This window comes from Eurosta solidaginis, chromosome 1, assembly GCF_040869045.1.
Source record: "Eurosta solidaginis isolate ZX-2024a chromosome 1, ASM4086904v1, whole genome shotgun sequence".
Lineage (NCBI taxonomy): Eukaryota > Metazoa > Arthropoda > Insecta > Diptera > Tephritidae > Eurosta > Eurosta solidaginis.
The window spans coordinates 193,230,054-193,245,104 of NC_090319.1; the positions used below are offsets into that span (position 1 = coordinate 193,230,054).

General features: G+C 40.2%; 1 protein-coding gene across 3 annotated transcripts in view; it reads right to left on the reverse strand.

The window, feature by feature from the left end:
• The window catches only part of Cad96Ca (tyrosine kinase receptor Cad96Ca), a 2,297,709-nt gene that overhangs the window by 1,783,622 nt on the left and 499,036 nt on the right, over window positions 1-15,051 (reverse strand). For all 3 annotated transcript variants that reach the window (XM_067760060.1, XM_067760059.1, XM_067760061.1), the window contains exon 4: window positions 11,269-12,234. In XM_067760060.1, coding sequence (XP_067616161.1) covers window positions 11,269-12,234 — 966 coding nt within the window. The remainder of the gene's footprint in view (window positions 1-11,268; window positions 12,235-15,051) is intronic.

Here is a 15,051-nt window from a genome sequence, read left to right on the forward strand (position 1 = left end):
ATCACTGCCTAATACCAGATCAATTTGGGAGGGGTTCTGAGTGTTCCGGTCTGCTAGCTTGAGATGGGACCATTTACGCATTTGGTCGTTATTTAGCGTGAGTTTTGGGAGTTGCCTAGTGAGCCGAGGTAGCACGATTGCCTGGGCCTTTATTTTTACCTTGTGGTCATTTGAGACTAAGGTCAGTGAGCATAGCTTGTTGGAGGTTTATACTACTCCGCCTCCCATTCCCGATATTTCAAATAGGGAGTGGGTATATGGGAGGCCTAGCTTGATTTGAGCTTTCGACGAGATGAAGCTACGCTCTGACCCTTGATCCACTAAGGCTCTGAGCCTGAAGCAGTCCCCTCGGTGTTCTATGGACACTATCGCTGTGGGGAGAATGATCTTGCTATTATTTTCCGCATGCAAAGATTGGATGCGGGCAGCGTTTGAGGTGGTTGGAAGTTCCTCGTTGGAATCTAGGCTGGTAACGTCCTGACTAGTTGTCACTTGGGCTGCCGCTCTTCGAGGGCCATTGGTTTGGTGTGATATTCCGGTATCGTGGAGGGTGGAGTTGTGGCGACCTTGGCAGTAGAGACACGTTCTTGTGCTTGTGCAATCTATTACGAGGTGGGTTTGGGACAGGCAGTTTTCGCAGAGATTGCTTTCTCTCACGAATTTTTTCCGTTCAGGGATTGCCAGCTTGTTGTAATGCAAGCAGCTTTGTAGCGTGTGGGAGTTCTGCTTGCACTTTATGCAGGCGTATACTTTTTGTTGCTCGGCCACATGAGCATTTGTGCGATTTTGAGGGTAGTTGTTGTTCTGCGGGGGGTTGCGGTTTTGGTTAGGGGTTTGAGCCTGCCTGAACTGGGGATTGTTTTGACTTGAGGGAGGCTTTGAGAAATTAGTGGAGGGCGGATTATATCGGGATTTGGCTGGTCGCCATTGATCCACCCTTTCCACTATCTCGTAGCGAGTAGTCAGAAACTGATCCATTTGGGACCAGTTCGGTATGTCTCTTCTGGAGCTTAAAGATTGCTCCCAAAGCACAACTGTATTTTCCGGCAGTTTCGAGGTTACCAGATATATTAATATGGGATCCCAACTGTCTGTCGGGACTTGTTGGGTTGCAAATATCTGGAGACAGTTATTAACGGAGGATTGCAATCGCTGGATGTCTTCGCTGTTTTCAGTCGGAATGGGCTTGAGGTTCATGAGGACTTTTATTTGGTTGTCGACCAGGACTCTTTTATTTTCATAACGGGATTTAAGAGCTTCCCAAGCAAGAGCAAAGTTGTGATCACTCAGTGGAAATTGCTTTACTATCTGGCCGGCTTTTCCTTGGGTTTTGTACCTGAGGTGGTACAGTTTTTGGGCGCTCGAGAGTTTGGTGTGGTTGATATAGACCGCCGTGAACATGTCACGGAAGGACGGCCATTGATCGTAACTCCCGTAAAAGACTTCGGTGTCACAGGCGGGTACTTTGAGGTGCATCCCGGAATTTTCTTGGGGAGTGGTAGTTTTAGCGGGGACGGGATTGCTTAGTACCCTTAGCTGGAGCTGATCGCCTATTCTTGCCTTTGTGTCTTCGTGTGCTATAAGGCAGGCGCGGTATTTATTGAAGGCTGAGGCCTTAAAGTCGTCGTGAAGTTCGTTGTCATCTGACTCTACGACGGCGTCATATGCGCTTTGTACCCGTTCCCAGAACACATCGATATTTTTATCTTTTATTTTTAGGGATGCCTGGTGTTATCTTGGATCTCGGTTATGCCGAACCGAGCGCAGTAATCCGAAAAGAGATCCGTTTCGGATATAAATTTATTTTCGACCACGGTAGCCATTCTAAAAAAGGACTTGCTTAATTTCACTTTGGCTATTTTGGGAATTTTTTGGGACTGCCTGGTGTTTATTTATGAGGGAATACCAAAGGCAGAAGCTTTCCTATCGGTCAAGAGTGTGTAGGTTAGGACCAGTTAGACTCAATTGGGAGTAGTCTGGGACAGTCGGGCAGATTTTACTGCTGGGTAATTTAAACTATGAAAGTGTGGCCGAATTTACTGCTGGGTATCCCGAGTAATAATGATGTAGGGACATGTATTTATGTTATACCGCAAGGGACACAAGTTAATTTTGTAAAAGTATGAGTGGGAATTGCCGGTTTGTAATACACCTAGTTTATGTATATGCGTATATGGGAGTGGGAATGTATATGTACATATATATATTTATTACGATGTCATGCAATTTAGGCGGCAAAAATGTATTTATGGCGGGATATATTTACCTTACGAGATTTTAATTTTTCACTTTTATGGTACTTGAAGGGGCGTACTATTGTGAGGGGAATAGAAATTTGATTTTCTACTTACAGTTTTACTGTTTTGGGTATTTATGTTTTGTGTTGCGCTGGCTTGTTGATCCGGCTCGAAGGACCACTGTTCACGCCCTGGGTTACCTACTTCAAAGCCCCGATTTCAGTTACTCCGTTGGATTGGTTCGGATGGTTCTGCTTCTTTGCTGCAAGTTCCACTGTAGGCCGCCTTAGATCCAGCAATTTTTGTTGGAATAAAGCTCTTTCAACTCCGTAATTGTGCGATCCGTGATCGTATATTTATTAAAATCTAGAGTATAACTCTGGCTTATTTTGACTCACTGTTTGTGAAATGTCTTCGCAAACGTTAATGTTCACAGAAGTATAATTTTCTATATTTTATTAAATTCAACGTTCATAAAATTCCATAAGTAAAAGGATATTGTTTTCACAAACTTTATGCGATATCTCTTATTAGAACTTGTATGGTTGTAATTAAACATATACTGGTTTCCGCAGAGAAAACGAGATCAACAATTTGCGGGAAAAAAAGAGAATTCCACAGCTTACGATGATGATTTTTTTTTTTTTTGAAAAATTTTGTACAATTTTCGGTAGCGCAAAACGACGAGGGTGATGATTTTTTTTTCCAATTTTTTTTAATAAACAAATGGTGGTGGTTTTCTGACAGGTGGCGATCATGCCAGATCGCCATCCTGTACTTGCGGCGAATTCGGATTGGTGGATTTTGCGCGGTGGAGGCTGCCACACGGCCATGAGGATTCCCAATAGGGAATTTAACGTTAAGTTATACTAGGATATAATTCAAGGTAATATATAATTCCATATTTATACAATACAATTCCATGTAATAATAATATGTAATACAATATGGGTTAGTTATAAATTCATGGGTAAACATAAGTACAATGGGGAAATGGTACGTGTGACAGCCTATGCCGCGCAAACAAACGTTGTGGAGTTGATTTCTGTGGAACAATAAATACTTACTAATCTTGTTTTGTTGATTTTCCGACAGGGTGGATAAATGATGTATATTGGAACGATTTTCTGTCATCTCTTTTCAAATTTGGTTTTGAGACAAACCGGTTTCGGCATTGTTTGTCTCAAAACCAAATTTGACAAGGGATGACGGAAAATCGTTCCAATATACATCAATAAATAGTTACTTGCGGATTCGAGGCAAGACTCCTATAAAATCTTACTTGGCCGTCTTTGTATGCCTCGTCACGAAATCAGTACATATCGAAATTGTATCGGATCTCTCAACGAATTCATTTCTAAACGCTCTGAAGCGCAAGTTGGTCGCAGAATACAACCATGCGACATATTTTGCGATAACGGGCGTCGGGGCGTCCAACCAATTAAATGAACTAAAACAATTTCTGTTTGAAACAAATACACAAAAAGAAATTTATAAATTTTGCTCCTCCGAATTTATTAATTTTCATTTTATTCCTCCCAGGGCACCTCAGTTTGGCGGTTTTTGGGAAGTTGCGGTAAAAAGCGCAAAGGGACATTTGAATCGAACTTTAGCCAACACAAAACTTACCTTTGAAGAACTGAGCGCGGTTTCCGTGGAAGGGGAAGTTATTCTAAACTCTCGCCCACTTTGCCCGATGGCATCAGATCCAAACGACTTTGGCACACTTTCTGGTTGGTTCTTCTCTACGCGCCTTACCCGAGCGATCACTCGAAGATAGAAATTTTTCAAATTTAGATCGGTACGGTATGATCACTTCTATTAAGCAACGCCTTTGGCGCCGCTGGTCAACAGGTTATATTAATGAACTTCGCTCGCGTGTAAAGTGGACAACTTCCACACCCAATGTCAAGGAAGGAACTCTAATGATCATACATGACGACAACCTACCACCAAGGCGCTGGAGGCTTGGCCGTGTAGAAGGTGGATACTTACAAAGGGGCCGGAATGTTGGATCAAATTTATGACACACTGTGGTCGAATTATATTCTAAGGCACTGTACTAATATTACTACTCAAATAATATCTAAAATATAATTAGTAACATACGTACAACAGAACACTACCTACTTATTGTAAACATGAATATACACCCACATACATATTCGCAATCACACTTAATTTTGCACTCCCCTCTTCTTTATCTTTCATGCTTTGTATATAAGTATTTGAAGTTGCCTAAATAAATTATTATAACATTGTCGCTCACATTAAGTGGTTCGTTCGTCTCGTTATTGTTTTGGAAACATATATTGTTTCGTATACACCCCGGCAATTTATCGTACGATTTTTGCTATTCAAAAGCAAGGAAAAATCTCCTTGCTGGTACACATGCTGAGAACTTGCAATTAATGTTGAAATGGAAAATGTTAGGTGATTTGTAACGATTGTGCAGAGATTACTTGAATGCAGTTCATAAGGATATTTCCCAGGTGGCAAATAAAAATTCGCAATCCCTTGATTGTCATTAGAAATGCTACCATTAAACTTCAAAGGGGAAGGAAAACCCTTTACCACTTTACTTACTTACTTAATTGGCGCTTAACCGTCTAAACGGTTATGGCCGTCCAACAAGGCGCGCCAGTCGCTACTTCGCTCCGCCAACCGGCGCCAATTGGTCACACCAAGGGAGTTTAAATCGTTTACCACCTGGTCCCTCTAACGGAGTGGGGGCCGCCCTCTACCTCTGCTTTCTTATGCGGGTTCCGATAGAAACACTTTCTTGGCCAAATCAACATCTTTCATTCGCATAACATGGCCTAGCCAGCGCAGCCGCTGCGTTTTAATTCGCTGGACTATGCTGATGTCTGCGTAGAGCTCGTACAGCTCATCAATTTTCTTCGGTAATCTCTAACGCGTAGATGTCCATATCTCTTTCGAAGAACTTTTCTCTCGAACACTTCCAAAGCCGCTTCATCTGCTGTTGTCATGGTCCATGCTTCTGCCCCATATCGCAGGACGGGTACGATAAGTGACTTTCAGAGTATGATTTTCGCCGAGAGAGGACTTTACTTTTCAATTGCGTACCTAGTCCAAAGCAGCATTTATTGGCAAGATTGATCTTTCGCTGGATTTCAGTGCTGATGTTGTTGCTAGTGTTGATGCGGATTCCCAAATAAACGAAATCTTTTACTATTTCGAAATTATGGCTGCCAACAGTAGCGTGGTTGCCAAGGCGCGTATGTGCTGACTCTTTGCTCGATGACAGCAGGTACTTCGTTTTGTCCTCATTCACCATCAAACCCATCTTTACCGCTTCTTTTTCCAGTTTAGAGTAAGCAGAACTAACAGCGCGGGTGTTTAGGCCGATGATATCAATGTCATCAGCATATGCCAGTAATTGGACGCTTTAATAGGATATTGTTCCAGTGCGGTTAAGTTCTGCAGCTAGTATAATTTTCTCCAGCATCAAATTAAAGAAATCGCACGATAGGGGGTCACCCTGTCTGAAACCTCGTTTAGTTTCGAACGGCTCGGAGAGGTCCTTCCCAATTCTGGCTGAGCTGATGGTGCTGCTCAACGTCATTTGCACAGCAGTATAAGTTTTGCGGGAAAACCAAATTCAGACATCGCGGCATATAGGCTGCTCCTTTTCGTGCTATCGAAGGCGGCTTTAAAGTCGACGAAGAGTTGATGTGTGTCGATTTTCTTTTCACGGGTTTTTTCCAAGATTTGGCGCATTGTGAAAATCTGGTCGATGGTAGATTTACCAGGTCTGAACCCGCATTGATAAGGACCAATCAGACGGTTCACGGTGGGCTTCAAGCTTTCGCACAATACATTTGAAAGGACCTTATATGCGATACTAAGAAGGCTGATTCCACGATAGTTGGTGCATTTTGCAGTATCCCCCTTATTGTGGACTGGGCAAAGAACACTTAGATTCCAATCCTCGGGAATGCACTCGTCCGCCCATATTTTGCTAAGAAGCTGTTGCATGGGCCTTACCAACTCCTCGCCACCGTACTTGAATAGCTCCGCAGGCAATCCATCAGCGCCCACGGCCTTGTTGTTTTTCAATATGGTTATTACTATTCTAACTTCGTCATAATCGGGCGGGGGGCGGGGGATTGCGGGATCGGGTTCTTCATCTCTCCGCGGTGAATTGCTGCCTCCATTTAGGATAGCAGAGAAGTATTCCCTCCATAATCTAAGCACTCTCTGGACATCAGTTACAAGGTCGCCGTTTTCGTTCCTACAGGAGTTTGCCCCGGTCTTAAAACCTTCCGTCTGTCGCCGTATTTTTTGGTAAAATTTTCGGGAATTATTTCTGGTGGCTAACAGCTCAAGCTCCTCGAACTCACGCCTTTCTGCTTCTGCTTCAACTCACGATAGCTTTCACACAATCCTCTTGTTGCGCTCGCTTTAACGTAGCCCTGTAGGCAGCGTCTTTTCTTTCGGTTGCAACGCGGCATTCTTCATCGTACCAGTTGTTTTTTCGTGGCCGCCGGTAACCAATTTTTTCCTCCGCGGCAGTACGAAGTGCTTTGGAGATATGCTCCCACTGCTCCTGTATTCCTTCAGGATGAGTTGTGCTTTCAGAGAGCAGGTGTGAGAGTCGAGTTGCGAAATCATTGGCAGCCTGTTGTGATTGAAGCTTTTCGACGTCTAGCTTTCCTTGTGTTTTTTGTTCCTTGGTTCTAGCCGCGCTGAGGCGGGTGCGTATTTTGGCTGCAACGAGATAATGGTCCGAGTCGATGTTAGATCCTCGGATCGTGCGCACATCTAAAACACTGGAGGCATGCCGTCCATCTATCACAACATGATCGATCTGATTGCGAGTATTTCGATCAGGAGACAGCCATGTAGCTTGATGTATCTTTTTATGTATGAACTTCGTGCTGGATATGACCATGTTTCGAATACCGGCAAAGTCAACCAGCCTCAGTCCGTTAGGAGAAGTTTCATTGTGTAGGCTGAACTTTCCGAATGTAGGGCCAAAAACACTTTCTTTGCCCACCCTGGCGTTAAAATCGCCAAGCACGACTTTTATATCATGACGCGGGCATTTCTTTCACCTCATCGTCTTTATCCTCGCATGGGCGCAGATGAATGATATATTAAAAAATGTTGCTTTTATTCGGATAGCGGCGAGACGCTCGTCCACAGGCGTGAACGCCAGAACTTGGCGACGAAGTTTCTCTCCCACCACGAATCCGACGCCGAAACTGCGCTTATTCGTATGGCCACTCCAGTAGATGTCACAATTTTTGATTTTCTTTCTTCCTTGCTTCGCCCAACGCATTTCTTGGATGGCGTTAATGTCAGATTTTGCTTTAACGAGGACATCAACCAGCCGGGCATCTGCACCAATCCCATTCAGGTAGCGGACGTTCCAGGTGCATGCCCTCAATTAATTGTCATTCAAACGTTTGCCATGGTCGTCATCAATAGAGAGTGTATTTATCCGAGGCTTGTTGGTATATTTCATTGGAGTATGGTTTTACGTGGCGGGTCCCAAGACCAGCGCACAACCCGCTCAGCGGGGGTGAAAATATTACTTGGCACGTTTATATAGCGAGCCGCTTGCTCCAAGACAGACGCCAACTTGCAGTGGCACCTAGAGGTGTACAGACGCTGCCGATGAGATCTCCCCGGGCTAGCCCTTAAACCGATTATGTCAGAGTGGCCTAGCCAGGTTGTCGCCTTCTCACATTAGCTCACCGCTAAACGGATGTTTAGCGGCTACCCAGAGGATACTTGGCCGCAAGCAACCGGCAGTAGTGGGTTGCTTGAACCGCATGCAAAAGAATCGCTCTGGCCATTCCCAGGTGAAAGGCGGTCAGAAGCTTTCCCCACTTTCGTGGACTTCTACACACAGCTCCACCCTCCCACTCTTTACCACACGTTTGGAATTTACGAAACCATAAAACCACCTGGGATTGCAAATAACTTTCTTCTTCGTTTGAAAAATGTAGGCTTTATAGCACTTTTATTACGTTCAAAATACTTATGACGCAGAATAGCATAGCGAACGTAATCCGAATGTAAACAAGTCTTTTTATTAAAATGTTTTATTTAGCTTGGGTCTGTGTAGCGTTTTAGTTGTGAACGAATTTTGTAATTAAAATTGAAGTAACTTCCCAATAAGGTGGCGCATGGATCGAAATATCGTATTTGTGGTCCGATTTGGCTCATATTTGGAACACATAATACATACATGAATAGAAAGCGAACTATGAAAAAAATCGCCGCTAGGTGGTGCAAAGATCGATATATTCAAAAAAATCGTATTCGGGTTCCGATTAGGCTCGTATTTGGAACACATATTACATACATGAATAGAAAGGGACATAAGGAAAAAATCGCCGCCAGATAGCGCAAGGATCGAGATAATAAAACAATTGTATTTGTGGTCCGATTTGGTTCATATTTGGAACACATATTACATACAGAAATAGAAATCGTTTTATGAAAACAAAAATCCCGCTAGGTGCGGCAAGGATCGAGATTTTAAAATACTCGTATTTGTGGTAATACATACATGAATAGAATGCCACATATAAAAAAAAATCGCCGCTAGGTGGCGCAAGGATCGATATATTCAAAAAAATCGTATTCGTGCTCTGATTAGGCTCGTATTTGGAGCACATATTACATACATGTATAGAAAGCGACATATGGAAAAAATCGGCGCCAGGTAGCGCAAGGATTGAGATAATAAAACAATTGTATTTGTGGTCCGATTTGGCTCATATTTGGAACAAATTTTACATACAGTCCGGTCGAAGTGACATCAAAATACTTTGGAGTTCGATGAGGGACAAGCATACGAGTTGAGTAAAGTGTTTGGAGGGATTATGTATTGAGGACTTAGACTGTAAAAAATTGTCAGGAAAGAGCCCTTGTAATAATGAGTCACTAAATGAAATAAATAGAATGAGAAAAAATAGGCAATTAAATAAAGACTAAAAACTTGAAAATAAAATAATTAAAAAAAATGTTTTGAGTTAAACGGTTTTATTGAAAAGAATACTTACATTAAGTAATAATAATACCAAAAGCTAGAAAATAATTAGGTAGGTCCTAGGTACTAATCTTCACACTCCTCATCAATTTAGTGCATTGATCAGACATTTAAATAAAAGCGTTGGGCGCGTGAAATTTTTAAAAATGTGAGGCATAGCATAACTTGATTAAGGTTCAGTTGGTCTTACTTATAACTATCAATAGAAATTAGAAGCGTCCAACGCTTTTATTAAATTGTCTGATCAATGCCCTAGCTTGATGAGGAATGTGATGACTAGTACCTGGGACCTACCTAATTATTTTCTAGATTTTACTATTATTATTGCTTAATGTAAGTATTGTTTTCAATAAAACCGTTTAACGTAAACAATTTTTTTTTATTATTTTATGTAATTTGAAAAAACGTAACTTTTTCTTTCTTCAAAGATTTTAGTTCTTTTGTGATCCAGGCTTGCATTGGTTCATCAAATTAACAAATACGTTTGACCTCATACTTTTCAAATAAGGTAAATATTATATTATTAATATAAAAAACTTTCTGATCCACGTCGGAAATATGTTGAGGCCAAACTATATTGGAAAGTTGTTCATTTAATTTTTTGAAACTGGTTTTCGAAAGGTAAAACTAGAGGCTCACATCGGTTCAATGAGAATTTTGATACGTCATTCACAAAGGCTAAATCTAAAAATGGTCCGTACTTATTTAGAAAAATATTAATGTGATTAAGACAAAGATCGGCTATTTCATACCAAAAGTCGTTGTTACACGTCTTAAATGAGATTGGTACAATATTGTGATCATAGGTGTTTCATATTGTAATTACAGTGAAATTATTTTAAATACAAATCCGTTAACTTAAGAGTTTAAACCTCTTTTGTTCTGGTAATAAATACTGAAGGTAGTTTTTAGATAAAGTTTTTTGGAACAGAGCTTTGCAAAGATATAGCTTATTTATATCTTTAATATAAAAGTGGGCGTGGCCCTTAACCGCTAATTTTTCTTGTTGTTGTTGTTTTTGTAGCTATAAGGACACTCCCCGAAGATCTTGGGGAGTGTTATCGATGTTGATGGTCCTTTGCCGGATGCAGATCCGGTACATTCCGGTACCAAGCCTGACCATCTCGGGAACGATTTGTTATGACCACATGCGACCTTCTAGGCCATCCCACCCTCTATATCCATGACGAGCTCGGGGTCGCCGGATCCTCGGCTGTTAATGCAACAGGATTCGCCACGGATAGGTGAGGTTGACAATTGGGTTTGGAGGAGCTATATATTGCGCTGGCAACCTGAAAGGGTTGCGCTACACAACCTCTTGAATCTATTTCGTATTTTAGTCGCTTCTTACGACAGGCATACCTACCGCGGGTATATTCTAAGCCCCTAACCCTCTAGCGGGCTAATTTTTCTTCGAAGAATTCCTTATAGTAAAGGCAAGCTCTCTGCCTATTCAAGTTATGATAGGTTAAACTTATGATTAATAATCTTTGAAAATATTGAATTATAACAAGTGGGCGGTGTCACGCCCATATACAGAATTTATGTTTTGCGTCATAAAACCAATCCACTTACCAAATTCGTTTTTGAATCATCTCGTTTTTTCCATTTTTATATATTTCATAAAAGTGGGCGCGGTTATCGTCCGTTTCGCTCATTTTCAATACCAATCTATTCCAGGTAAGCCCGTATACCGAAATGAAGATATCTCAATATTTGCTCAAGTTGTCGTGTTAAAGGACGGGCAGACGGACGGACATGGCTTAATAAATTTTTTTTTCTATACTGATGATTTTGATATATGGAAGTCAATATCTATATCGATTCCTTTATACCTGTACAAACAACCGTTATGTTACCAAAGTTATTATACTCTGTGTGCAAAGCACGCTGAGTATAAAAATAAGAAACATTGAAGACACATAAATAAGTAGGAGACCGTTGTTAATTTTGTCATACGTTTTGTATTATAAAATACACATGTTAGTTTACTTTTGTACTTACCAAGCTGATTTGCATATGTTGGAACTCTCTTCCCCATGACAAGTAGCGATTGTTGTGGACAATAGGTGCATTCCATTGTTGCAATATCAATGAATTGTGCCTGTCACTATTTATGTTTGAACCTATCTCAATCGATTTTTTCGGTATTTCTGTTTTATTTTTTTTTTCTAATGTCTTATTTAGGGCACATAAATGCTTGTGGTATATGAAAGCAATGAAGGTCGCACCACCAACCAAAAAACCAAACAGAACCACTACGAAAGGAACTATGATAGACTTCTCAGAAGCGTTTTTTAAAAACATATTCTCAGAAACGTCATCATTACTCGAATCTTTAATTAACGCATCTTTAGCCTTGTTTACATTAGCTTGTTTTGAATGCAAGTGTTCCTCAAACGTGAGCACTAAATGTTTATGTTCAGTCATACTAGCATTCCTAATAGTGACTTGAGTATTTTCAGCTGAACTTTTTACAGTGGTTACCGCCTTCAGTCGAATACGATCTTCAAGCGATTTTGGCGTTATTCTTATTGCTAATGTGTTCAAAATATCATTTTTTTTGGTAGTAGTATTCTGTTCAATGGCGCTACTTCTCAAACCGTTTGTTGGGCGAAGTGCAAACTGCTGATAAGAATTTGAATTAAGAACGGTTGATCGGTTAGATAAATCGGACACACTGCTTTGGAAGTGGGATGCCAAAATATCGTAATTTCTATCGATGTTTGTAGCCAAGGGACTCAAAAGCTGTTTGTCATGATTTTTATTTCTGATCGTCTTCACTTCAGGAAGTGTATCAAAGGGAGGGAGTATTTCAGAAATGTTTTGTGCAACACTGGTTATTAATGGTGTGGTGTGAATCCTTAGCAATCTGTTGTCCTCCTTTGCCAAAATGTTAACAAAAACTTCATTCTTTGCTGTTAAATCGCCATCGGACACAGTAATGTAAAGAAAAAAATTTTCACCCCCCTAGAAATTAAAAAAAAAACAATTTCAGTATATTTATGTATTAATTATATCAAAATATCTATGGTTAAGAAAAACAAAAGTTATGCACTGTAAAAAATATCAAAAATTGTAATAAGGTTATCGCAATAAAGCATTTCGAATACACCCTCAAAATTTAGAGGTAGGGTCCGAAAATTCTTTTTTACAGCTTGAGCATATTGTGAGGAATATTAGCATCACTAACTGATACTCACATCACTAAGGTTATTAAATAAAGGGACAACAACAATAAAGCAAGCTGCCACTTCTGTGTACGTAAACAAATCAATCATCATTTACTCACATACATACAAGGCAACGGAGATATAACACTTGTAATCATCAGCCGAAGTAGTACTCACATATATACGCGTATATGGCTATGCGAGAGACTATAAACTACAAATATACATGTACATGTATGGCTGTTAACCAAGCATGAATTTCTCGAAGTTACCAGACCTTAGAGGAAATGGGTGAACGAGGCAACAGAGAATATAAAAGCAGCGAAATTTGAGTAGTCAGTTATGAGTTTGATTTAAACACGCTATCAGTTTCAAGTGAAGTATAATTGTGAAGTATAATTGTACTACTCCCAAAGTAATTTAATAAAGACCACTTTGCATTACTGAATATTGGAGTTATTTATTCGACAATTTAGCAATTCGGACGTTTGCAGAAGGTGTAAAATAAACGGAGTTTCCCCTAAATTCGTTACAATTGGTTTCAGAAGAGGAATTGTGGAATAAATTCCGAAGATTTCGAATAAAACTTGGACATGGCAAAGTTAATTGAATTAAGGATCCAGCAATTGAAGAAGGAGTTGGAGAACCGTGGATTGAATACAACCGGCAATAAGATCGAATTTCAAGCACGGCTTCGAGAGGTAATAGAGTGGAAAGGACTTAATGTGGACGATGATGTATTTCATCATGATGGGGACGAGACATCAACAAAAATTGCAGAGGAAAACGAAATATCGCAGACAGTTACGAGCACAGACTTGAACATGATTTTGGCAGCAATATCTGCTCAAATATCGGCAGTGTCATCTCAACTGAAAGAACAAGAAACACGCATAATAGAAATGTCATCACAAATATGGCATCCCAACTGGAATCACAGGAGACACGTATAAAATCTCAATTGGAATCGCAGGAGACTCGTGTAACATCCAAGATGGAAAAACAAGAGGAGCGCTTATCATTACAGGTGGAACAAATGTCTTCGCAGTTAGAAGCACAGGGAGCAAGGGTAACATCAAAGCAGGAAGCGCAGGATGCAGCAATCGCTCAATTTCAGACAGAAATTGATGATTTAAAAAGGTGGAGCAGTTGCAACTAAATCGCCAAGCAATTTCAGCGAGTAATCCAAAGGTAAGTAGACACAAAAATCTTGTGACAAAAGTAGTCACAAAATATTCGAAAGGACCTTCTTGGTTACAAGCAGACATCTCAAATAGGCCTACACAAGATATATCTTACAACACAACCATCGAGGAGAAACGAGTGCAAGCTCATACAATCACGACAAAAATTAATTGTGAAATTCTGGTTAGATTTTCGAATCTACCTAGAGCCTTAAGGGTGATATCTTATCAATGTATATTCTAGCACGGTGCGTGGAAACACGGAGAATATATATATGTGTATCAAAAGAAATAAAAAGGCAAATGGTTATATTATAAATGATGGCAATAATTAATTTATTTTGTATTAAAGTTAGTACAATATTTTACCTTTGGTATATGATGTGGCGTGACAGTAGCAGCGACTTTCTTCCTACGTGTTTGAAATAGAACAGCCAACAAGAAAATGATCTCCGTTGTGTCGGACCGGAGATCGTGTGGGGGTTTTCCAAGGGATATTTGTTATCCGATGGAAAACTCAGTTACCCGTGTTGTGCTGCTTATATGTGTGAGTGACAATATGAGGTTGTATGCATGCGTGTTAGCAATACATGACAGTGTATTTATGTAAATACATGTGTGCAACTAAATGAATTATGCATTGGGGTGGCCGTGTAAAATAGATATAAATATTTAGGTTCTGACCTAAACATGCCGGCCCCCTTGCGGTAAGCAACATCTGTGGGAAGAATTCCACGCTTCAGCTATCACGATCAGTAGTACTTAAAAACTAGATATAATTTTTCGTTTATTTTGAACAACTATGTGTTGGCTGATCACGCACGTACTTGATCGATAATAGAGGCCCATGTAGGCAGAAAAAAAGCAACATATTTAGAACGGGTTACAATTCAACGCACTTTATTAGTATAAATCTCGCTTGGATTTCGAGTTTTTCGTAGTCTGGACGAAGAGGACATGTCTCCGTTCCAGATTTCGACGATTGTAAGATTATTCTCCATCTGGACAAAGAGGCCAAATCTCCGATCCAGCTTTTAACTTTATGAGATTTAAGGTTATATCCAGACGAAAAGGATGGGTCTCCGTGCCAGATTGAATTTATTTTGTTATTTTTGGTTTTAATTTTAATAAAATGTTTTATTTTATAATTAATATTGGTTGGGTGGCGAACGCTTCAATAATTTTCAGTTATTTCGTCAAATTATATTGACCCTCTAACATGCCTATATGTGGCTGGCAACTCCACTTTCTGTGCTAAGGCCGAAAACTTGTAATTTGGACTACGACTGAAAAATTTGTTATTTCGAATATGATCGAAAGTTTGTGCTTTATTTTTATTTTGTGACTACTATTGTGACAAGATTTTTGTGACTACTTTTGTCACAAGATTCCTGCCACCCAAGAAAAGTTTCGCATTTCAGGCTAGTTTT